This window comes from Salvelinus namaycush, chromosome 3 (assembly GCF_016432855.1).
Source record: "Salvelinus namaycush isolate Seneca chromosome 3, SaNama_1.0, whole genome shotgun sequence".
Classification (NCBI taxonomy): Eukaryota; Metazoa; Chordata; class Actinopteri; order Salmoniformes; family Salmonidae; genus Salvelinus; species Salvelinus namaycush.
The window spans coordinates 23,765,140-23,781,428 of NC_052309.1; the positions used below are offsets into that span (position 1 = coordinate 23,765,140).

The 16,289-nt window shown below is 40.3% G+C and overlaps 1 protein-coding gene across 1 annotated transcript; it reads left to right on the top strand.

The window, feature by feature from the left end:
* Positions 1–574: 574 nt before the first annotated feature.
* Positions 575–14,798, top strand: smarca1 (SWI/SNF related, matrix associated, actin dependent regulator of chromatin, subfamily a, member 1). Its single transcript, XM_038989965.1, has 24 exons — positions 575–730; positions 1,562–1,630; positions 1,983–2,149; positions 2,363–2,463; positions 2,951–3,051; positions 3,770–3,949; positions 4,076–4,231; positions 4,365–4,496; positions 5,054–5,122; positions 5,728–5,837; positions 5,972–6,198; positions 6,714–6,835; positions 7,304–7,456; positions 7,665–7,797; positions 8,213–8,358; positions 8,445–8,573; positions 8,877–8,987; positions 9,250–9,363; positions 9,935–10,057; positions 10,221–10,353; positions 10,522–10,640; positions 11,135–11,347; positions 13,761–13,871; positions 14,153–14,798. The coding sequence occupies exons 1-24, from the start codon at positions 674–676 to the stop codon at positions 14,219–14,221; spliced, it is 3,045 nt and encodes a 1,014-aa protein (XP_038845893.1). The 5' UTR covers positions 575–673; the 3' UTR covers positions 14,222–14,798.
* Positions 14,799–16,289: the final 1,491 nt, after the last annotated feature.

A 16,289-nucleotide genomic window follows, 5' to 3' on the forward strand; every position in this document is an offset into this window, starting at 1 on the left:
AAGAATATGGTTTATAAACTGTAATGAGGTTTTACAATAACAACCCAAGAAAGAAAGAAAAGCAGGTCCTTTTACTTAATTGTTTATGTTTTTGTTACCATAGGATTGCTTACTTATAAACAAATAAATGTTTTGTCATACCCGTCAGCATTCAGGGCTCGAACCACCAAGTTTATACATTACATTATAAACTGGGTGGTTCGAGCCCTGAATGCAGATTGGCTGACAGCCGTGGTATATCAGACCTTGTACTAAGGGTATGACTAAACATGTATTTTTACTGCTCTAATTACGTTGATAACGAGTTTATAATGGCAATAAGTCACCTCTGGGGTTTGTGGTATATGGCCAATATACCATGGCTAAGGGCTGTATCAAGGCACTCTGGGTTGCATCGTGCTTAAAGAACAGCCCTTAGCCGTGGTATATTGGCCATATACCACCCTCGTGCCTTATTGCTGAAATGAAACAGGGCTACCAATATTATTTCGAACGTTCTCGTGGCGTACATGGTGTTATCGCGGTATTTCAATGCTATATACTCGCGAGATATTATGAAGGGGGCGTATGCTCACAATGTACAGTCTATCTAATGACTTAGCAAGCCTTTTTGCCATGTATAACTTACACAGTCTGGTCTAAAATAACTCATGATAAAAACCGAGTCCACAGAATGTCAGATGAAGAGATTCCTTCAACTTCCAGAGAGCCTGTACCCGAAGAAGAAGAGGTGAGTATTTAAAAGCAGACATCTTCTTTTCCAGAAATATGAGATACACTGTACTGTTAGGTTGCTAGAAGTTTGCAGTTTTGTTCAATTGGGGGGGAACATGGCGGGAAGGAGGCTTGCACATCTGCATAGCTCTCTTACAGATGTTAGCTAGCTACCAGGTCAGACGCTGGGCTGGCCAGCAAACATAACAATGGGTTTCGTCGTGCAATTCATAGACATTTAGCCAATATTCCCGTAGACTTCTATAAATGCTGCCAATTTGTAACCAGTGTGACAAGCTTCGTAGTCCCAGACCGAGCCTCTGACTGTACAGTAGTAGCTTGTTGTGTGTCTCACTCAGCCCAGGCAGCACAACACACGCAGCACGAGCAGCCTCAAGCAAATCAGCTGTCAATTTCAACACTGGCTGTTGTGCTTTGGGGACTGTCGAGTTGGCTATAGCTAGCTAAAGTAGCTATGTAATATGTTTTATGAAGAGTAGCCTAACATTAAAGGTGAAGCTAAATGCTTGAACTTCAGAAGGCGTAACTTTTTGCACATTTTATAATACATTTTGAGCACACAATATGTGAACGTGCACAAAATTGATTGCACAAGCGTCACATGAAGCCAACTTGCAACCAAAGCCATAATCATTCAATATGTAGAATAATGTTGCATTAATTCAGAGGAAATTATATACAATACACAACAAATTCCCTTAATAAGGCTCACTGAAATAGCCAAATGAAATTGTTTTAAATTGCACATTACATTGATTGAATGTTACCAAATCATAAATATGTACAGTACGTTGAGAATGTAATAAAGTAGTCTACTGTGTTTCAGCTGAAGCCACCTCTGAAGGCTGTGCCCAAGGCGGAGGGAGAGTTGGATCCAGAGTATGAGGAGAAAAGGGTGAGACGAATTGCTTTCTCACAAACATTCTCTATAGATATCTAAATACGATTCATTTGAGATTTTAAGATGCATTTGCAAGACATATTACTCTAGGGATTATCACGTCACACAGAGTAGTGACATCTTGGTTGAATTCTGTGCCAGATATTTGATATGTTTATTTTTCATCATTTATTTTCCTCCAACTTTTGCAATGGGCTCCCCACTGTGGTAAATGTTTGGAATTGCAGTGTATAGAGAAAGTGAATGGCAAAATGACAGTTTAGCATAACATTGATCTCATATCCTTACTAGTAAAACATAACCTGTTGGTTTAACTTTTTATTTTCTCCCTGTCTTTTAATCATAGAAAACAGATAGAGCGAACCGGTTTGAGTTTCTGCTCAAGCAAACAGAACTCTTTGCCCACTTCATCCAGCCTGCATCTCAGAAGTCTCCTACTTCACCCCTGAAAGTGAAACCTGGACGACCTCGCGTTAAACAGGATGAGAAACAAAATCTCCTCTCTGTTGGAGAGTATGTGACTGCTGACTTGTTTTAAGAGTACTGACATTATTTGTATGTTTTTGAATCGACAGGTCTGTTATTTTAAATAAACAAGCTATTTTGGGCAATAAACCATGAATAATAAACAGTACAATCTGTTTACCATTGTACCAATACCAGATATCATTATTTACAAACTATTATTATTTACAAACTATTTGTCTGCCACCTGTGTTTTTACAGTAACCGCCACCGACGCACGGAACAAGAAGAAGATGAGGAGTTGTTATCTGAGAGCAGGAAGGCAGCTAACGTCTTGGTTCGCTTTGAAGAGTCCCCATCCTGTATGATGTTTTCATATAGCTTTAAATGCTAATTTTAATGCTCTCTGTGTAAATGAACAGTAGCAGGTGTAACTCAGTGTTGTATTCTATCAGGTGTATACCTTTAATTCGTAATTAGCTCCCATTTGAGAATAGCTGACGATGGATACGAATATCATTTCCTTTTTTTTCATTAACTTTTTACCGCAGTGGGCTAAATCAAGGTCTTACAGAGTGATTCTTGGTAGTCTTAAACAAATCTTCTTTGATACAAAAATATACACCTCACACACATTGAAGGTTATGGGTACCATGTCAGATATAGAGTTGAAATGTATTCCATTTTGAATTTGCATCCCAATATTACACTTTATATACATCACAGAAGACTGAAATATAACAAAACTGTTTGACATAGAAACACCAGATCTTCATTGTATTTTTAGAGGGCGCTTTTGGTCATTGACTGCAGGAAAGGGCTACTGACATAACCTATTTTATTTTCCAGATGTGAAAAATGGAGAGCTGAGAGATTATCAAGTCAGAGGTCTCAACTGGATGATCTCCCTTTATGAAAATGGCATTAATGGAATTCTGGCTGACGAAATGGTAACGACTGTACCGTAAACATGTAATTAACAATAGTTTATGTTTAAGTGCCAGAGCCTTATATTGAGATAAATATGTATATTATATCTATATCCAAATGTAAATAAGTGCCACTAGTTGTGAGTCAAGCTGTGTATGACAGGTTGTTTATTTAAGCAATAAGGCCCGAGGAGGTGTGATATTTGGCCAATATACTACGACTAAGGGAGATGCAACGCTGAGTGCTGGATACTGCCCTTAGCTGTGGTATATTGACCATATATCACAAACCCCTGAGGTGCCTTATTGCTATTTTAAACTGGTTACCAACGTAATTAGAAGAGTAAAAATAAATGTTTTGTCATACCTGTGATATATGGTCTGATATACCTCAGCTGTCAGCCAATCAGCATTCAGGGCTCGAACCACCCACTTTTTAATTAAGCAATAACGCACGATGGGGTGTGGTATATGGCCAATATACCATGGCTAAGGGCTGTTCTTAAGCACGACGCAACGAGGAGTGCCTGGATACAACCCTTAGCCGTGGTATATTGGCCATATACCACAAATCCCTGAGGTGCCTTCTTGCTATTATAAACTGGTTACCAACGTATTTAGAGCAGTAAAAATAAATGTTTTGTCATACCCGTGGTATACGATCTGATATAACACGGCTGTCAGCCAATCAGCATTCAGGGCTCGAACGACCTACTTTATAATTGTGTGTTGACAACAGGGCTTGGGGAAGACCCTCCAAACCATTGCGTTGCTGGGATACCTGAAGCACTACAGGAACATTCCAGGCCCCCACATGGTTCTGGTTCCCAAATCAACGCTACACAACTGGATGAATGAGTTCAAACGCTGGGTACCAACCCTGAAGGCTGTCTGTCTTATTGGGGACAAGGATGCAAGAGTATGTCCTGTTTTTTCTCTTGATTGACACTGATTGAAAATGTGCCCTCTTATAAAGCATTATCAAGTGGGTAGCTAACCAAGACCACAGATGACTCCTTTGACAAACGTTCTCCTTATTGGCCAGGCGGCGTTCATCCGCGATGTCATGATGCCAGGGGAATGGGATGTTTGTGTCACATCCTATGAGATGGTCATCAGAGAAAAATCGGTCTTCAAGAAGTTCAACTGGAGATACCTTGTCATCGACGAAGCTCACAGGATAAAAAATGAGAAGTCTAAGGTATGAACTCGAATTAAAATTATTGTGGTCTGAACCAAGCTTTTCTTTCTACTTTTCAATTATTTAAACCCTGGCAAATATATATTTTTTGAATGATATTTATGTAATCTTAACATCTATCCGGTGTTGTCAGCTCTCAGAGATTGTCCGTGAGTTCAAAACCACCAACCGTCTCCTCCTGACTGGAACACCTCTGCAGAACAATCTCCATGAGCTGTGGTCACTCCTCAACTTCCTGCTACCTGATGTCTTCAACTCTGCCAATGTGAGTGTTACCTCTGTCTGTTCTCTCCATTTATTTCTCTAGTAGTGATATTCCTCTCCTTTAGATGAATGTGACTGGAATACTAAATGGAGGAAGAAAATAAAATCATATCGCTCCAGGCAAAATGAACTGCATTATTTTGTTGTTTTGTATCAAAGGACCCTCCAGCAGTAACTTAATGTTTTTTGTTGTTCTATTTTATACCACCTAGTTTCAATGAGCATCAGTCAATCACGGAAGTCCTCAGCCCCACCTGACATGCTTCTTGTCTTTCCATGATGTGTCAGAGAGGGAAAGGTAGCCCCGAGCACAGGCCTCCCCCTCAGGCACTGCTCTGTTCTGTTGTCAGTTCCTCCAAGTTTGTCTGGGATCTCTCACCCCCACAAGCTGTAGCTTATCATATGTATCCATCCTTTCTCTAACACATTCCCCTCTGTAAATGAAGCCAAAGCAGAATCATCTTTACTCTCTTTTTTCCCGCAAAATTATTTTTTTGCACTTTCATGGAAAATCTTTACTCGTTGAAAACAAAAGGAAAATGTTCCTTATATTCTCAGGACTTTGATTCTTGGTTTGACACCAACAACTGTCTGGGGGACCAGAAGCTGGTGGAGCGTCTGCATGCGGTAAGCTGTGTTTCACATTTCCATTACTCTCAGAGATTACTGCAGAATTCTCCTTATCTATTATTCTGTTGCGTTAATAGATGGATACATTTTTTTATTTAGTTAGAAAAGCATTTGCCTTGTTAATGTGCTGTTTGTTATAGAGCCCGACCGATTATATCGGTTCACTGATATTATCATCCGATATTGGCCTTTTAAACGCTATATCGCTATCAGCTGATAATTCCACTGATAACCGATATTCAATAAATAGGATGAAAAAAGGGAATGTCATGCTGATCTGAACACTTCTCATGATGTCATTATTGTCACAATGTAAGACATCAAAATTTGAAGCATATTTCTTGGCCAATTGCTCTTTTGGATGGCAATTTATGAGAAATCAGTGTGGGGAAATGACATTTTTCTACTGTAAAACAGTATATCGGCAGATAAATCGGTATCGGTAAGTTTTAACCCCCCCAAAAATTTAATCGGTATTGGACCCAAATAAACATATATGTCAGGCTCTAGTAGGTGCTTAGGCCTTTCCTTCTTGTGTAATAGGCTGTTTGTTCAGGTGCTGAATTTTTTTCCTTCTTGTGTATAACGTGCTGTTTGTTCAGGTGCTGAGGCCTTTCCTTCTGCGTCGGATAAAAGCTGAAGTGGAGAAAAACCTGCCTCCCAAAAAAGAGGTGAAGATTTACCTCGGACTGAGTAAGATGCAGCGAGAATGGTATGTTTTTGGTTCAAATACTTTGTTCTTCCCAGTGTTGCCCATAGCTTGTGTTGGTTCAACATTTCTACTAATTAAATTCTTTCCAAAATAATTTCTAATTAAAAAATGTTTTGTTGTTCTATTTTTGTTAGGTACACACGAATTCTGATGAAAGACATTGACATCCTCAATTCTTCTGGAAAAACGGACAAGATGCGTCTGTTGAATATCTTGATGCAACTGCGGAAGTGCTGCAACCACCCATACCTGTTTGACGGGGCCGAGCCCGGGCCCCCCTACACTACCGACAGTCACTTGGTCACCAACAGTGGCAAGATGGTGGCCCTGGATAAACTGCTGCCCAAAGTCCAGGAACAAGGTGATATACCCATCATTCAATGATTTTACTGTAGTTTATCCCATTGAAAAAGAAGGGGGTTTAAACAAAGAATACGTTCTTCATGTATATTTGATGTGTTTATCTCAAAGAGCTTTGATCTGCGTTTGTCACTGTACATTTGCAGTTGTAACAGACTATGCGATAGGTTGTCTATGCAATATCTGATATATGGAAGTACATAATGGTCTTTAAAAGGCAAGGACAACCTCAGAGGACGCAGGCTCAAAAGATTGCGTACTGTTGAAGGATATCAGGATTCACATGTAGAATTTATCATTTTCTTGCGAAGTTTTCTTGATGAGAAAAGTTCATTTGACTCTCAAATCAGCCATGCTCATTTAGAATGACATGAATCAAACCTTTCTGCCATGCAAGAAACCCTATGAATAATTTTCTCTCTTTGGAGATTGCATTTGAGCTATGTGACCTGATAGTGTATGTATGCTGTTTTGCTCTCTAATGGAATGACTATGTTTTGTCTCATTGGTTGCCAGGGTCTAGAGTCCTCATCTTCAGCCAGATGACCAGGGTCCTTGACATCCTTGAGGACTACTGCATGTGGAGAGGTTATGAGTACTGCCGTCTAGATGGAAACACTCCACACGAAGCCAGACAGGTACGAAGCATGACTTCAGCTGATGAGGCCTCATTGACCACAACACAGGCACCCATGGAAACCATAAGGAGCTATAGTGGAACAGTTCAATCAAATCAACCATGGACTTTAGTTTAAGCCACTACTTTGTCTACCGTGCTCGTACTGACCCTGCTTGTAAAATGTAAAAATGTTTGCTCTAATGTGTAAAGTGTCTTTGCTTCAACTACATAAAAACAACTGATATTTTAGACATTGTCTGCCTAATGTTTTATGGCACAGGTGTCAAACTCATTCCACGGAGGGCCGAGTGTCTGCGGGTTTTTGCTCCTCCCGTGTACTTGATTGATTAAATAAGGTCTCTAATTAGTAAGGAACTCCCCTCACCTGGTTGTCTAGGTCTTAATTATGTGGAAAAAATGAAACCTGCAGACACTAGGCCCACCGTGGAATGAGTTTGACACCCCTGCTTTATGGCCGTGTTTCTAGGACGCCATAGAGGCCTACAATGCTGAAAACAGCAGCAAGTTCATTTTCATGTTGAGCACCAGAGCTGGAGGTCTGGGCATTAACCTGGCAACTGCAGACGTCGTCATCCTGTATGACTCTGACTGGAACCCTCAAGTGGACCTGCAAGCAATGGTGAGAAACATTTAATTTGTGGCTTCCTTGGAAACGTACATCTATATATTAAGTGTTTGGAAAAGTAAGTATTAGTCATTTAGTGTGAAATTCTATGTCATGCATACAAAAATACTAGTAATGTTAATTTATAACACTGGCTTGTATTTCAAAGAAATAAACACCTCATCAACTGAGGCAATCGGTGTGTTTGTTTTTTCCTCTCTAGGACAGGGCTCATAGGATTGGTCAGAAGAAACCAGTGCGTGTGTTCCGCCTCATCACTGATAATACAGTCGAAGAGAGGATTGTAGAAAGAGCTGAGATGAAGTTGAGGCTAGACTCCATAGTTATACAACAAGGTATTCAGCATGTTTTTGATTCCAACTTCATGGTTTGTCATTACATGTTAAGCAATGGTCTTTGGGACAGGTAAGACAGACAGACCTTGGTTAGGCTTGGGACAAAATGATACCAAATGCATGCATGTATGCAGATCACACAAGGTTGGTGGCACCTTAACTGGGGAGGACAGGCTTGTGGTAATGCCTGGAGCGGAATGAGTGAAATGGTATCAAATACATCAAACACATGGTTTCCATTTGCTCCATTCCAGCCATTATTATGAATCGTCCTCCCCTCAGTAGCCTCCTGTGATACAGATAATACTATCAGTTTACAGAAGGATCTAGACCCTGATACATGAATGTAAGAGGCTGCTGCAGGGTACATGCAGTCCCACACCCCAACTACTTCTCACATCTTTCAACTTTCCAGGGAGGCTGATGGAGCAGTCCAACAAGCTGGGGAAAGATGAGATGCTGCAGATGATCAGGCATGGGGCCACTCATGTCTTCGCCTCCAAAGACAATGAGCTCACAGACGAAGACATCAACACTATCTTAGAGAGGGGGGCAAAGAAGGTGAGTGAGGGAACAGCACATAGTGTTTGGTTGACAGACTGGCTGTTTGGTTCTCTGTGCTGACATGTCCTTTTGACCTGTCCTAGACGGCTGAGATGAACGAGCGCATGGAGTCTCTGGGAGAGAGCTCCCTCAGAAACTTCACGGTGGACACAGGAGGAGCAGAGACCAGCCTCTACAACTTTGAAGGGGAGGACTACAGAGAGAAGCAAAAGGTATCACATTACTACATGCTTTGTCATGACTCATGACCTGTTAATAGCATCAAAGAGACGCTTGAGATGATACTGTACTTAGATTAGCTTGTTCCTTTGTGTCTCAGGTTTAATTTCATCTCAGTTATTGAACTTTGTGAATACTGTGTGTTAGAGGTAGAGATGACGTACAGAGTATGCTATTCATAGATGCTTATGACATAAACTTTATGAAACCACCATAACCATGAAATGAGGTGTGCATCATATACCGTATACTGACTTGATTCCCCTTGTGAGTCATGGCCTGGCCTTGTTTTGTAGCTGAGTATGATGGAATGGATCGAACCTCCTAAAAGAGAGAGGAAAGCCAACTATGCGGTGGATGCCTACTTCAGAGAAGCCCTGCGTGTCAGTGAACCTCGAGCCCCCAAGGTAACGCCCACTCACAGATTAAGCACACAGAAACTTCAAGGGCTGCCGCCTTGCTTTGTATCCCTGCTTATAAACAACATGCTTATTCAAGGGCTGCCCCCTTGTTCATGGGTGAGTTGCTAGTCAGTAGTCAATCCTTCGTCTTGTTTCCCCATTCTTCCAAATAATGATGGCCAGTCAGGTCAGAAAGATGTCCATGGAAGTGGTGTAAATGTTAATCTTGCTCACCAGAACATGATTAATAATGATGAATGTATTTCAGGCCCCACGTCCCCCCAAACAGCCCAACATCCAGGACTTCCAGTTCTTTCCTCCTCGCCTGTTTGAGCTGCTGGAGATGGAGATCCTTTATTACAGGAAGACTATAGGCTACAAGGTAAGAGAGCTGTAGTTAAGTTCATTGTCTGATAGATAAAGAAAGTGTGCCCATGTTGTCCTATGTACAGTAGCTTTAAGCTTGGCTGTTTATGGTAATGTATTTTTGTTTCCACGTCTTGCTGGTTCTATTTTACTGAAACAATTTACAAAGTTCAATATTTAAAAACAACATTTTGAAATCTGTTGGTTTGGGCTTTCACAGAGCCAACATGTTACTCATGGGAGTGGTGGATAGAGTCCATAGAAGTGTGTCTCAACTCTGACATTTGTGAGCAGCATCCCAAGTACTTTGCTGTGCTGAGGCACTCACTGCCAGGGCAGGCTGCTGAACTGAGACAGATTGGAGCTTGTGCTCCTCCATGGTGCCAGAACCACAGAACACACACACACATTCCCCCTATGCCACCTGATCCCAGGGTACATCTGTTCAGTTAGTCTGGTTCCCCAACAGGCCTGTCTATCGCTTCACCCAGGCTTAGCAGTCTCTTGCCTCGTAGCGAGAGACGGATCCGTTCAGTGTTATGTCTCATTGGCGCTGTGTGTCTGTTCTCTCCCCTGTGCCGCTGCAGGTCCCCAGGAGCCCTGACATTCCCAACGCTGCCCAGGTGCAGAAGGAGGAGCAGAGGAAGATCGACGAGGCGGGGCCCCTCAGTCCCGAGGAGACTGAGGAGAAGGAGAAACTACTCACACAGGTACTGCAGGGCGCTAGGCGAGACACAACTTTCTAGATTCCTGCATGAATTATTTTAGTAAGTAAGATCCCTATTTGTTTGTCACAAAAAGTGCCATGTTATTGGACATTCTAAAGCTTGTATCTAAGCAAGTGCTGTGTTTGTGGTGATTGTTGTTTCACAGGGGTTCACAAGTTGGAACAAGCGGGATTTCAATCAGTTCATTAAAGCCAATGAGAAATACGGCCGTGATGACATCGACAACATTGCTCGGGAAGTCGAGGGGAAAAACCCTGAGGAAGTCATTGAATATTCTGGTAAGATACCGGTCCTCATCAGAATCATCCTCATATTTATTCCATCATAATTGTGTTTCCTATAGACACATTCTTGTATCTATTTTAAATAACCATGGTTATTACAGCTTATAACTTTTTTATGCGCCACACTAGTCCTTTCATACATGTTCTTGTTTTATTTTCAAGCCATTTTCTGGGAGCGATGCAATGAACTCCAGGATATTGAAAAAATCATGGCTCAGATCGAGCGTGGCGAGGCCCGTATCCAGAGGAGGATCAGCATTAAGAAGGCGCTGGATGCAAAGGTCAACTACTGTACTTTTTACTTCTATTGGGCACAAAATCATCTGAAACCAACCAAAACAACCAGCCAATGCATCCACAATTTGTAGAGTCACAAGCTTGATGTAGTCATTGCGTACTATGAATATGGGAACAAATACTAAACTTTTACTACTTTAATACACATGTAAGTGAATTTGTCCCAATACTTTTACTCCCCTAAAATGGGGGGACTATGTACAAAAAGTGCTGTAATTTGGATGGAAATACCCTCAAATTAAAGCTGACAGTCTGCACTCCATAGTCATTGTTTGATTTGAAATCCAAACTTTTGAAGTATAGAGCCAAAAAATGCTTCACTGTCCCAATAATTACGGAGGGCACTGTATTTTCCATGGTAGATACTCTGGAAATTACACATTTAAATTTGCTACTATGAACCTTTATTTGAGTATGCTCCAAGATTACTTACTATTTTCAAATTGACTAAATGGAAATGTTGTTTTGATCGTTTCAGATTGCGAGATACAAGGCCCCATTCCACCAGTTGAGGATTCAGTATGGCACCAATAAAGGGAAGAACTACACGGAGGAGGAGGACAGGTTCCTGATCTGTATGCTCCACAAGATGGGCTTTGACAAGGAGAATGTTTATGAAGAACTCCGACAGTGTGTCCGGAATGCTCCCCAGTTCAGATTCGACTGGTTCATCAAGTCCCGAACTGCCATGGTACAATATGTCTTGAACCGTTTGACTATCTATGTTACAGAAGTCTTGGGTGAGCAAACATGGGGACACTTACAGTATTTGAGATGACCCCTTGGGCTGCCTCTGGGATAGTTCATGAACCCAGTTACAGTGTCTTAAGCCCTGTTTATACATAGTGCTAACGTGCACATTTTGTCCTGATCATCATTATACCAGCTTTTAAAATCATTTGACATGTAGACTTATGGCATCTATTTTTTTTTTTAATTTATATTATTTCAAATAGTATGTCAAATAATTTGCATACATGGAGGAACCAGCTAATCTGGTCACAATGCGGATACAGTGGACGGATAAGAGACACATTTTAGTACAATGTGTCGACGCGACAAACCTTGATCAGATAGTGATTGGATCATATTGATCAGATCAGGAAACGTACATGTTAGTGCAAGGTGTAAATGAGGCTTTGGTGTACTACTCCTTCGCTTTTCTGGACCCATCATAAAAACTTGTTTTATTACTTTTATTATAGACTTTGCAGTGAGTTCAGAGACAATCTTGTTTGCTTTCCTCTCACATTATCTATAGTAGGTATGGCTGAATATAGAATTGTATTTGTTTCAATGTGGCCCTCCTTTACAAGTTGAGATGGATGGGAATTCATGGGAGGAAAGACTATTGTTCAGGTTCACGCATACAAAGACACTTCCTTGCAAATAATAATGAGTTGTTAGGACGTCCCCAGGACATCACGAAATGGTCAGCTGAAGTCATCAGGACGTTGTGTCATGGTCTCCTGGAGGTTTTTGTCTAGTTCCTGTTTTTTCCCGGGGACGTTGCCTGATTGTTGCAAAGAAACACCCCCCCCCCCCCTCAAAAATGTATATAAATAATTACACCACTTGTAACTGTTGCCAAGCCTATCAAGGCCCTGATTGGTGAACCACTGATACAGTCTCAGCTCTTTGTCTTTTAGCAATGCTAGGGACACCCACACATAAACAGTGCTTTTAACATAGTGTTTTCAACTTACATATTTGACATGCATGATTACGTTATGTATATTCATACAATTATTATTATTTAACATGTCCTCACCTGGGCTTTGAACTGACAACCTCTTGGTTCACAGCATTCTACTCTTCCTGCTACGCCATGTCTGTATCAATGACTGGTTTCACCTGTAGGCTTTTTCCTACACTTCGACTTCAAAGTAAATCTCAGCTCTGTTAAAAATACACTGAAGAAAAACGATTATATTTATCATAGGGATTCAGGAGTAACATAAAAACAGAATAATATAACATCAGACTACTGTATACTGAAAACCCCAACTCAAATCACTGAAATAAGTCAGTGAAATCAATGAGAGAATTGTCAGATTAACTGATAAGTCTCCTGCTAAATGCAGAGATTTATTATAGGTAATGAATGTGTAGAGGACTTCTGAAATTCGACAGACTGTGGCGCAGCAGAAAGATCAGCATACCCCAAATACAGAGTTTGAGAGTTCAAATCCCAGATGGGGTCATATTGAAAGTTACTAGTGATCATGTCAAATGTAATCATATTCTTGTTGATTGAAGATTTTTTTACACTATTTTAGCTGAACAGCGTCCCACTTACCTTAAAACCCCCATACCATCATCACGTAACAAAATCCTCCAGAAGGCCTGGACACAACGTCCCACGAATGTTCAGGGAACCTTAAGAGGACGATGACACAACATCCCAAGAATGTCCTAAAAATGTTCTCGGGGACATCCCCGGGACAAACCAGAACTAGGCAAAACCTCCAGGGAACCGTGACACAATGTCCCAAGAACATTCAGGTGACCTTTAGGAGACCATAACACAATGTCCCAAGAACATCTTAAAAATATCCCTGGGTCAAACCGGGAACTATAGAATGGTCCCCCAGAGCATGGTCCCTTGGGACCATCACGTAATGTTCTTAGAATGTGCTCGGAACGTCAGTGGGATAACGTCATGCCGAAACCCTTAAGGGACCTAATGTGAACATCGCCAAATGTCCTCAGTACGTCCCCTGTTTGCTGGGTTACCTCTCTGGGGTTATTGGGAACATCGCCAAATGTCCTCAGGGCATCCCCTGTTTGCTGGGTTCCCTCTCTGGGGTTATTGGGAACATCGCCAAATGTCCTCAGGACGTCCCCTGTTTGCTGGGTTACCTCTCTGGGGTTATTTGTCATTACTTTGTGTTTTTGACAAAGTGGTATGTTACATGAACTGTTTTGGTTATTAAAATGTCAATATTATGAACAAAAGCTGTAATAACCACACGAGGAGAATAATGAAGAAATCTAAAAAAAAATGTTTGCTTCAAACAGACTGGCTAACCGAGAGGAACATCAGCCATCCATTGTACTATCGTTTTGTTTTCTCTACAAACAGTTTCCTCTTCTTCCCCCAGGAACTTCAGCGACGCTGTAACACTCTCATCTCCCTCATCGAAAAAGAAAATATGGAGATTGAGGAAAAGGAACGTGCTGAAAAGAAGAAAAGGAACACAAAAAGCCAGATGGTAATTGATCTTACCGTTTCAAAACAATCATATACAGATTTTAAGGTACAAAATGGGTTTAACCAAAAACACACAACCAGTGGTTTTGTTTTTGGGGTAAACATTTTGTGTGAAGAAAATGGCGTATTGGCTAACCATCTTGAGGATTCCAAACCATGTTACCATAAAAAATGTGTCAATACTCATGTGTTAGAATATTAATATTTCAGTGATTACATACATTGTAACATTTACAAGTAGACATGTCATTGATTTGATTCTAATGTCATTTGTATTCTAAGGCTCACAAAAGGAAGGCAGATGCGTCATCAGAAGCCACAGGACGTAAAGAGAAGAAAGCCAGAGCCTGAAGACGTCATTGAACTAATGTAGCTCCCATCAGGCCCAATCCTAACTTGAAAGATAAGTCATTCGATAATTTGATTTATGCACACAGATCTCAAATTAGGATTTGGCCCATCATGAACAAACAGCATTAATCACCCACACAAAAAAAATACAATCACAACATTCAATAGCTGTAGTAATTTCTGTGGAAGTGAGTGGTTTCTCATTTTTAAGACATTTTGTATTGCTGTTTTTGCAAGTGTTTGATGCACTTTTAAACTCAACGTGCTATATACGTATGTACGGATTTGTTTTGATTGTTGTCTCATGTTTTGTGTAATTGGTGGTGAAATAACGATGGCTGTTGTTTAAGCTATGTGTTTGACACATTGTTATTATGCTTCATTAAGTGGTTCCCCTTATGCACTTTATATAACCTATTGCTTTGCACATATCCTAAGCTCTTTTTATACTGAGTTTAATTTCATCTATCCTTTTAAGCTGTGTTGGTATTTGAACAAAAAGTGATTGTTGTATTTCGCTTTTCCTGTTGTATTTTCTTATGTGCGAGTTCACTTATTAAACAAAATCCAACCTTAATTATATAGTAGTTGACATTTTTTGCAAGTAACTATTTTGATATGTCTCACAAAATCCTCCTACATTATATTATAATCACTAAACTAATGTAAAGGACACTGTGAACCCAACAGTAGCAGATAGTATTACAAAGGGACCATAACACGTTGGATCCCCATTTTTGTAGGCATAAAATGTGTGTAGTTCCCCTTTTAACAAGTTCTAGAGCAATAATAATCTTCACTGAGCAATGAGGTTGAATTTAAGCTGCTCATGTGTTATTGGGAGGAACTGCCTCCATGGCCCAATTCTTAATGAGGATGAAGTTACACTGTATGTCCACATGGGGGCATTTTAACGCTGTCCTAGAATAATAGGTGGTGTTGAAGCAGGGAACTAAACTAGTCTGAGAATAAGCTATATTCATCGTGTCATTTAAATAACCTGTTAAGAAACCCCTTATATTGCAAACCACCCTGCAGTCATGTTGATCTTCGCCTTGAACCAACTCAACTCATTTTTTTATTTGTATTATTGTTTTCAAAAAGCACACACATACCGTTAATCCAATTGAAATAGAATTGCTGCTTCAGAGAGTGTAAACTCTGAGACTGCGTTAACATGATCTGATGGAGACTGCGATATTAGCCCCTGCAATTTAACTAACAAACTTATAAACAACTATAGGAAAACTGAATGTGAATCTCAGTAGCTTGCATAAGGTGTCTTCTGCCAGAGCTTCAAAAAGTATTTTGTGGAGCTACATATAGTCTAGTTATAATTAACACATGATCACTCAGGTGTGATAAATGTTAACAATGTTACTTCCTTCCTAATGCATGGATTATCTAATTATCAGTTAATAGTGATGTTCTCATTTGTCGTTTCAAAAATGTATTTATTTAAATCCTGCACTAATTAGGAGCTTTAGTTTGTGTCACTTATTGTAGTTGTTATACACAATTTAAATTGTGACTGGTGACAACAGTAAGCCTATTTTAGCAGACTAAACTACATACGATGCATTAATGCTGAATAAGAATATTGTAGTTGTGTGTCTTATGTTTGGGTGCATTGTCAATCAATACAATATTACACTGTGGGCTACTGCATCATCTGAAAGAAAGACAACCATTGTGTGATATACTGACAATGTGTCAAATAGTCATTTCTTTGTGCTGATGCGTCTGATTCCCTTAGTTAAAGAGTGAGAGTCATTCTGTTGTCCTAGAAAATAGCCCAAGGTGAACTGTTGTCTTATAAATGCTCGGTGAGAAGAAGGAAGCCATGATGCATGACAGCCCTCATAAAACTGTCCCAAATCGTAGAGCCAGCCTATCTATAATTAAGAAATAATAAGGCCCTCTGAGATTGTCATCAGAAACAAAGGAGGAAAAACTTTAAAAGAAAGGAAAGCAAAAACAAACTCGAATTTCCTGGCTCTTTCACTGTGTTTCCCAGGTGAGACTAGGCTGATGAAACACAACTCAAGACAAGTTAGAAAGGTGATGT

Excerpts from the sequence above, each read along its gene's own strand:
- smarca1 (XM_038989965.1), top strand. The coding sequence starts at position 674 with ATGTCAGATGAAGAGATTCCTTCAACTTCCAGAGAGCCTGTACCCGAA. Across the intron at positions 2,464-2,950 it reads CTTTGAAGAGTCCCCATCCT|ATGTGAAAAATGGAGAGCTG; the intron begins GTATGATGTTTT and ends TTTATTTTCCAG. Across the intron at positions 10,641-11,134 it reads AGAAGGCGCTGGATGCAAAG|ATTGCGAGATACAAGGCCCC; the intron begins GTCAACTACTGT and ends TGATCGTTTCAG.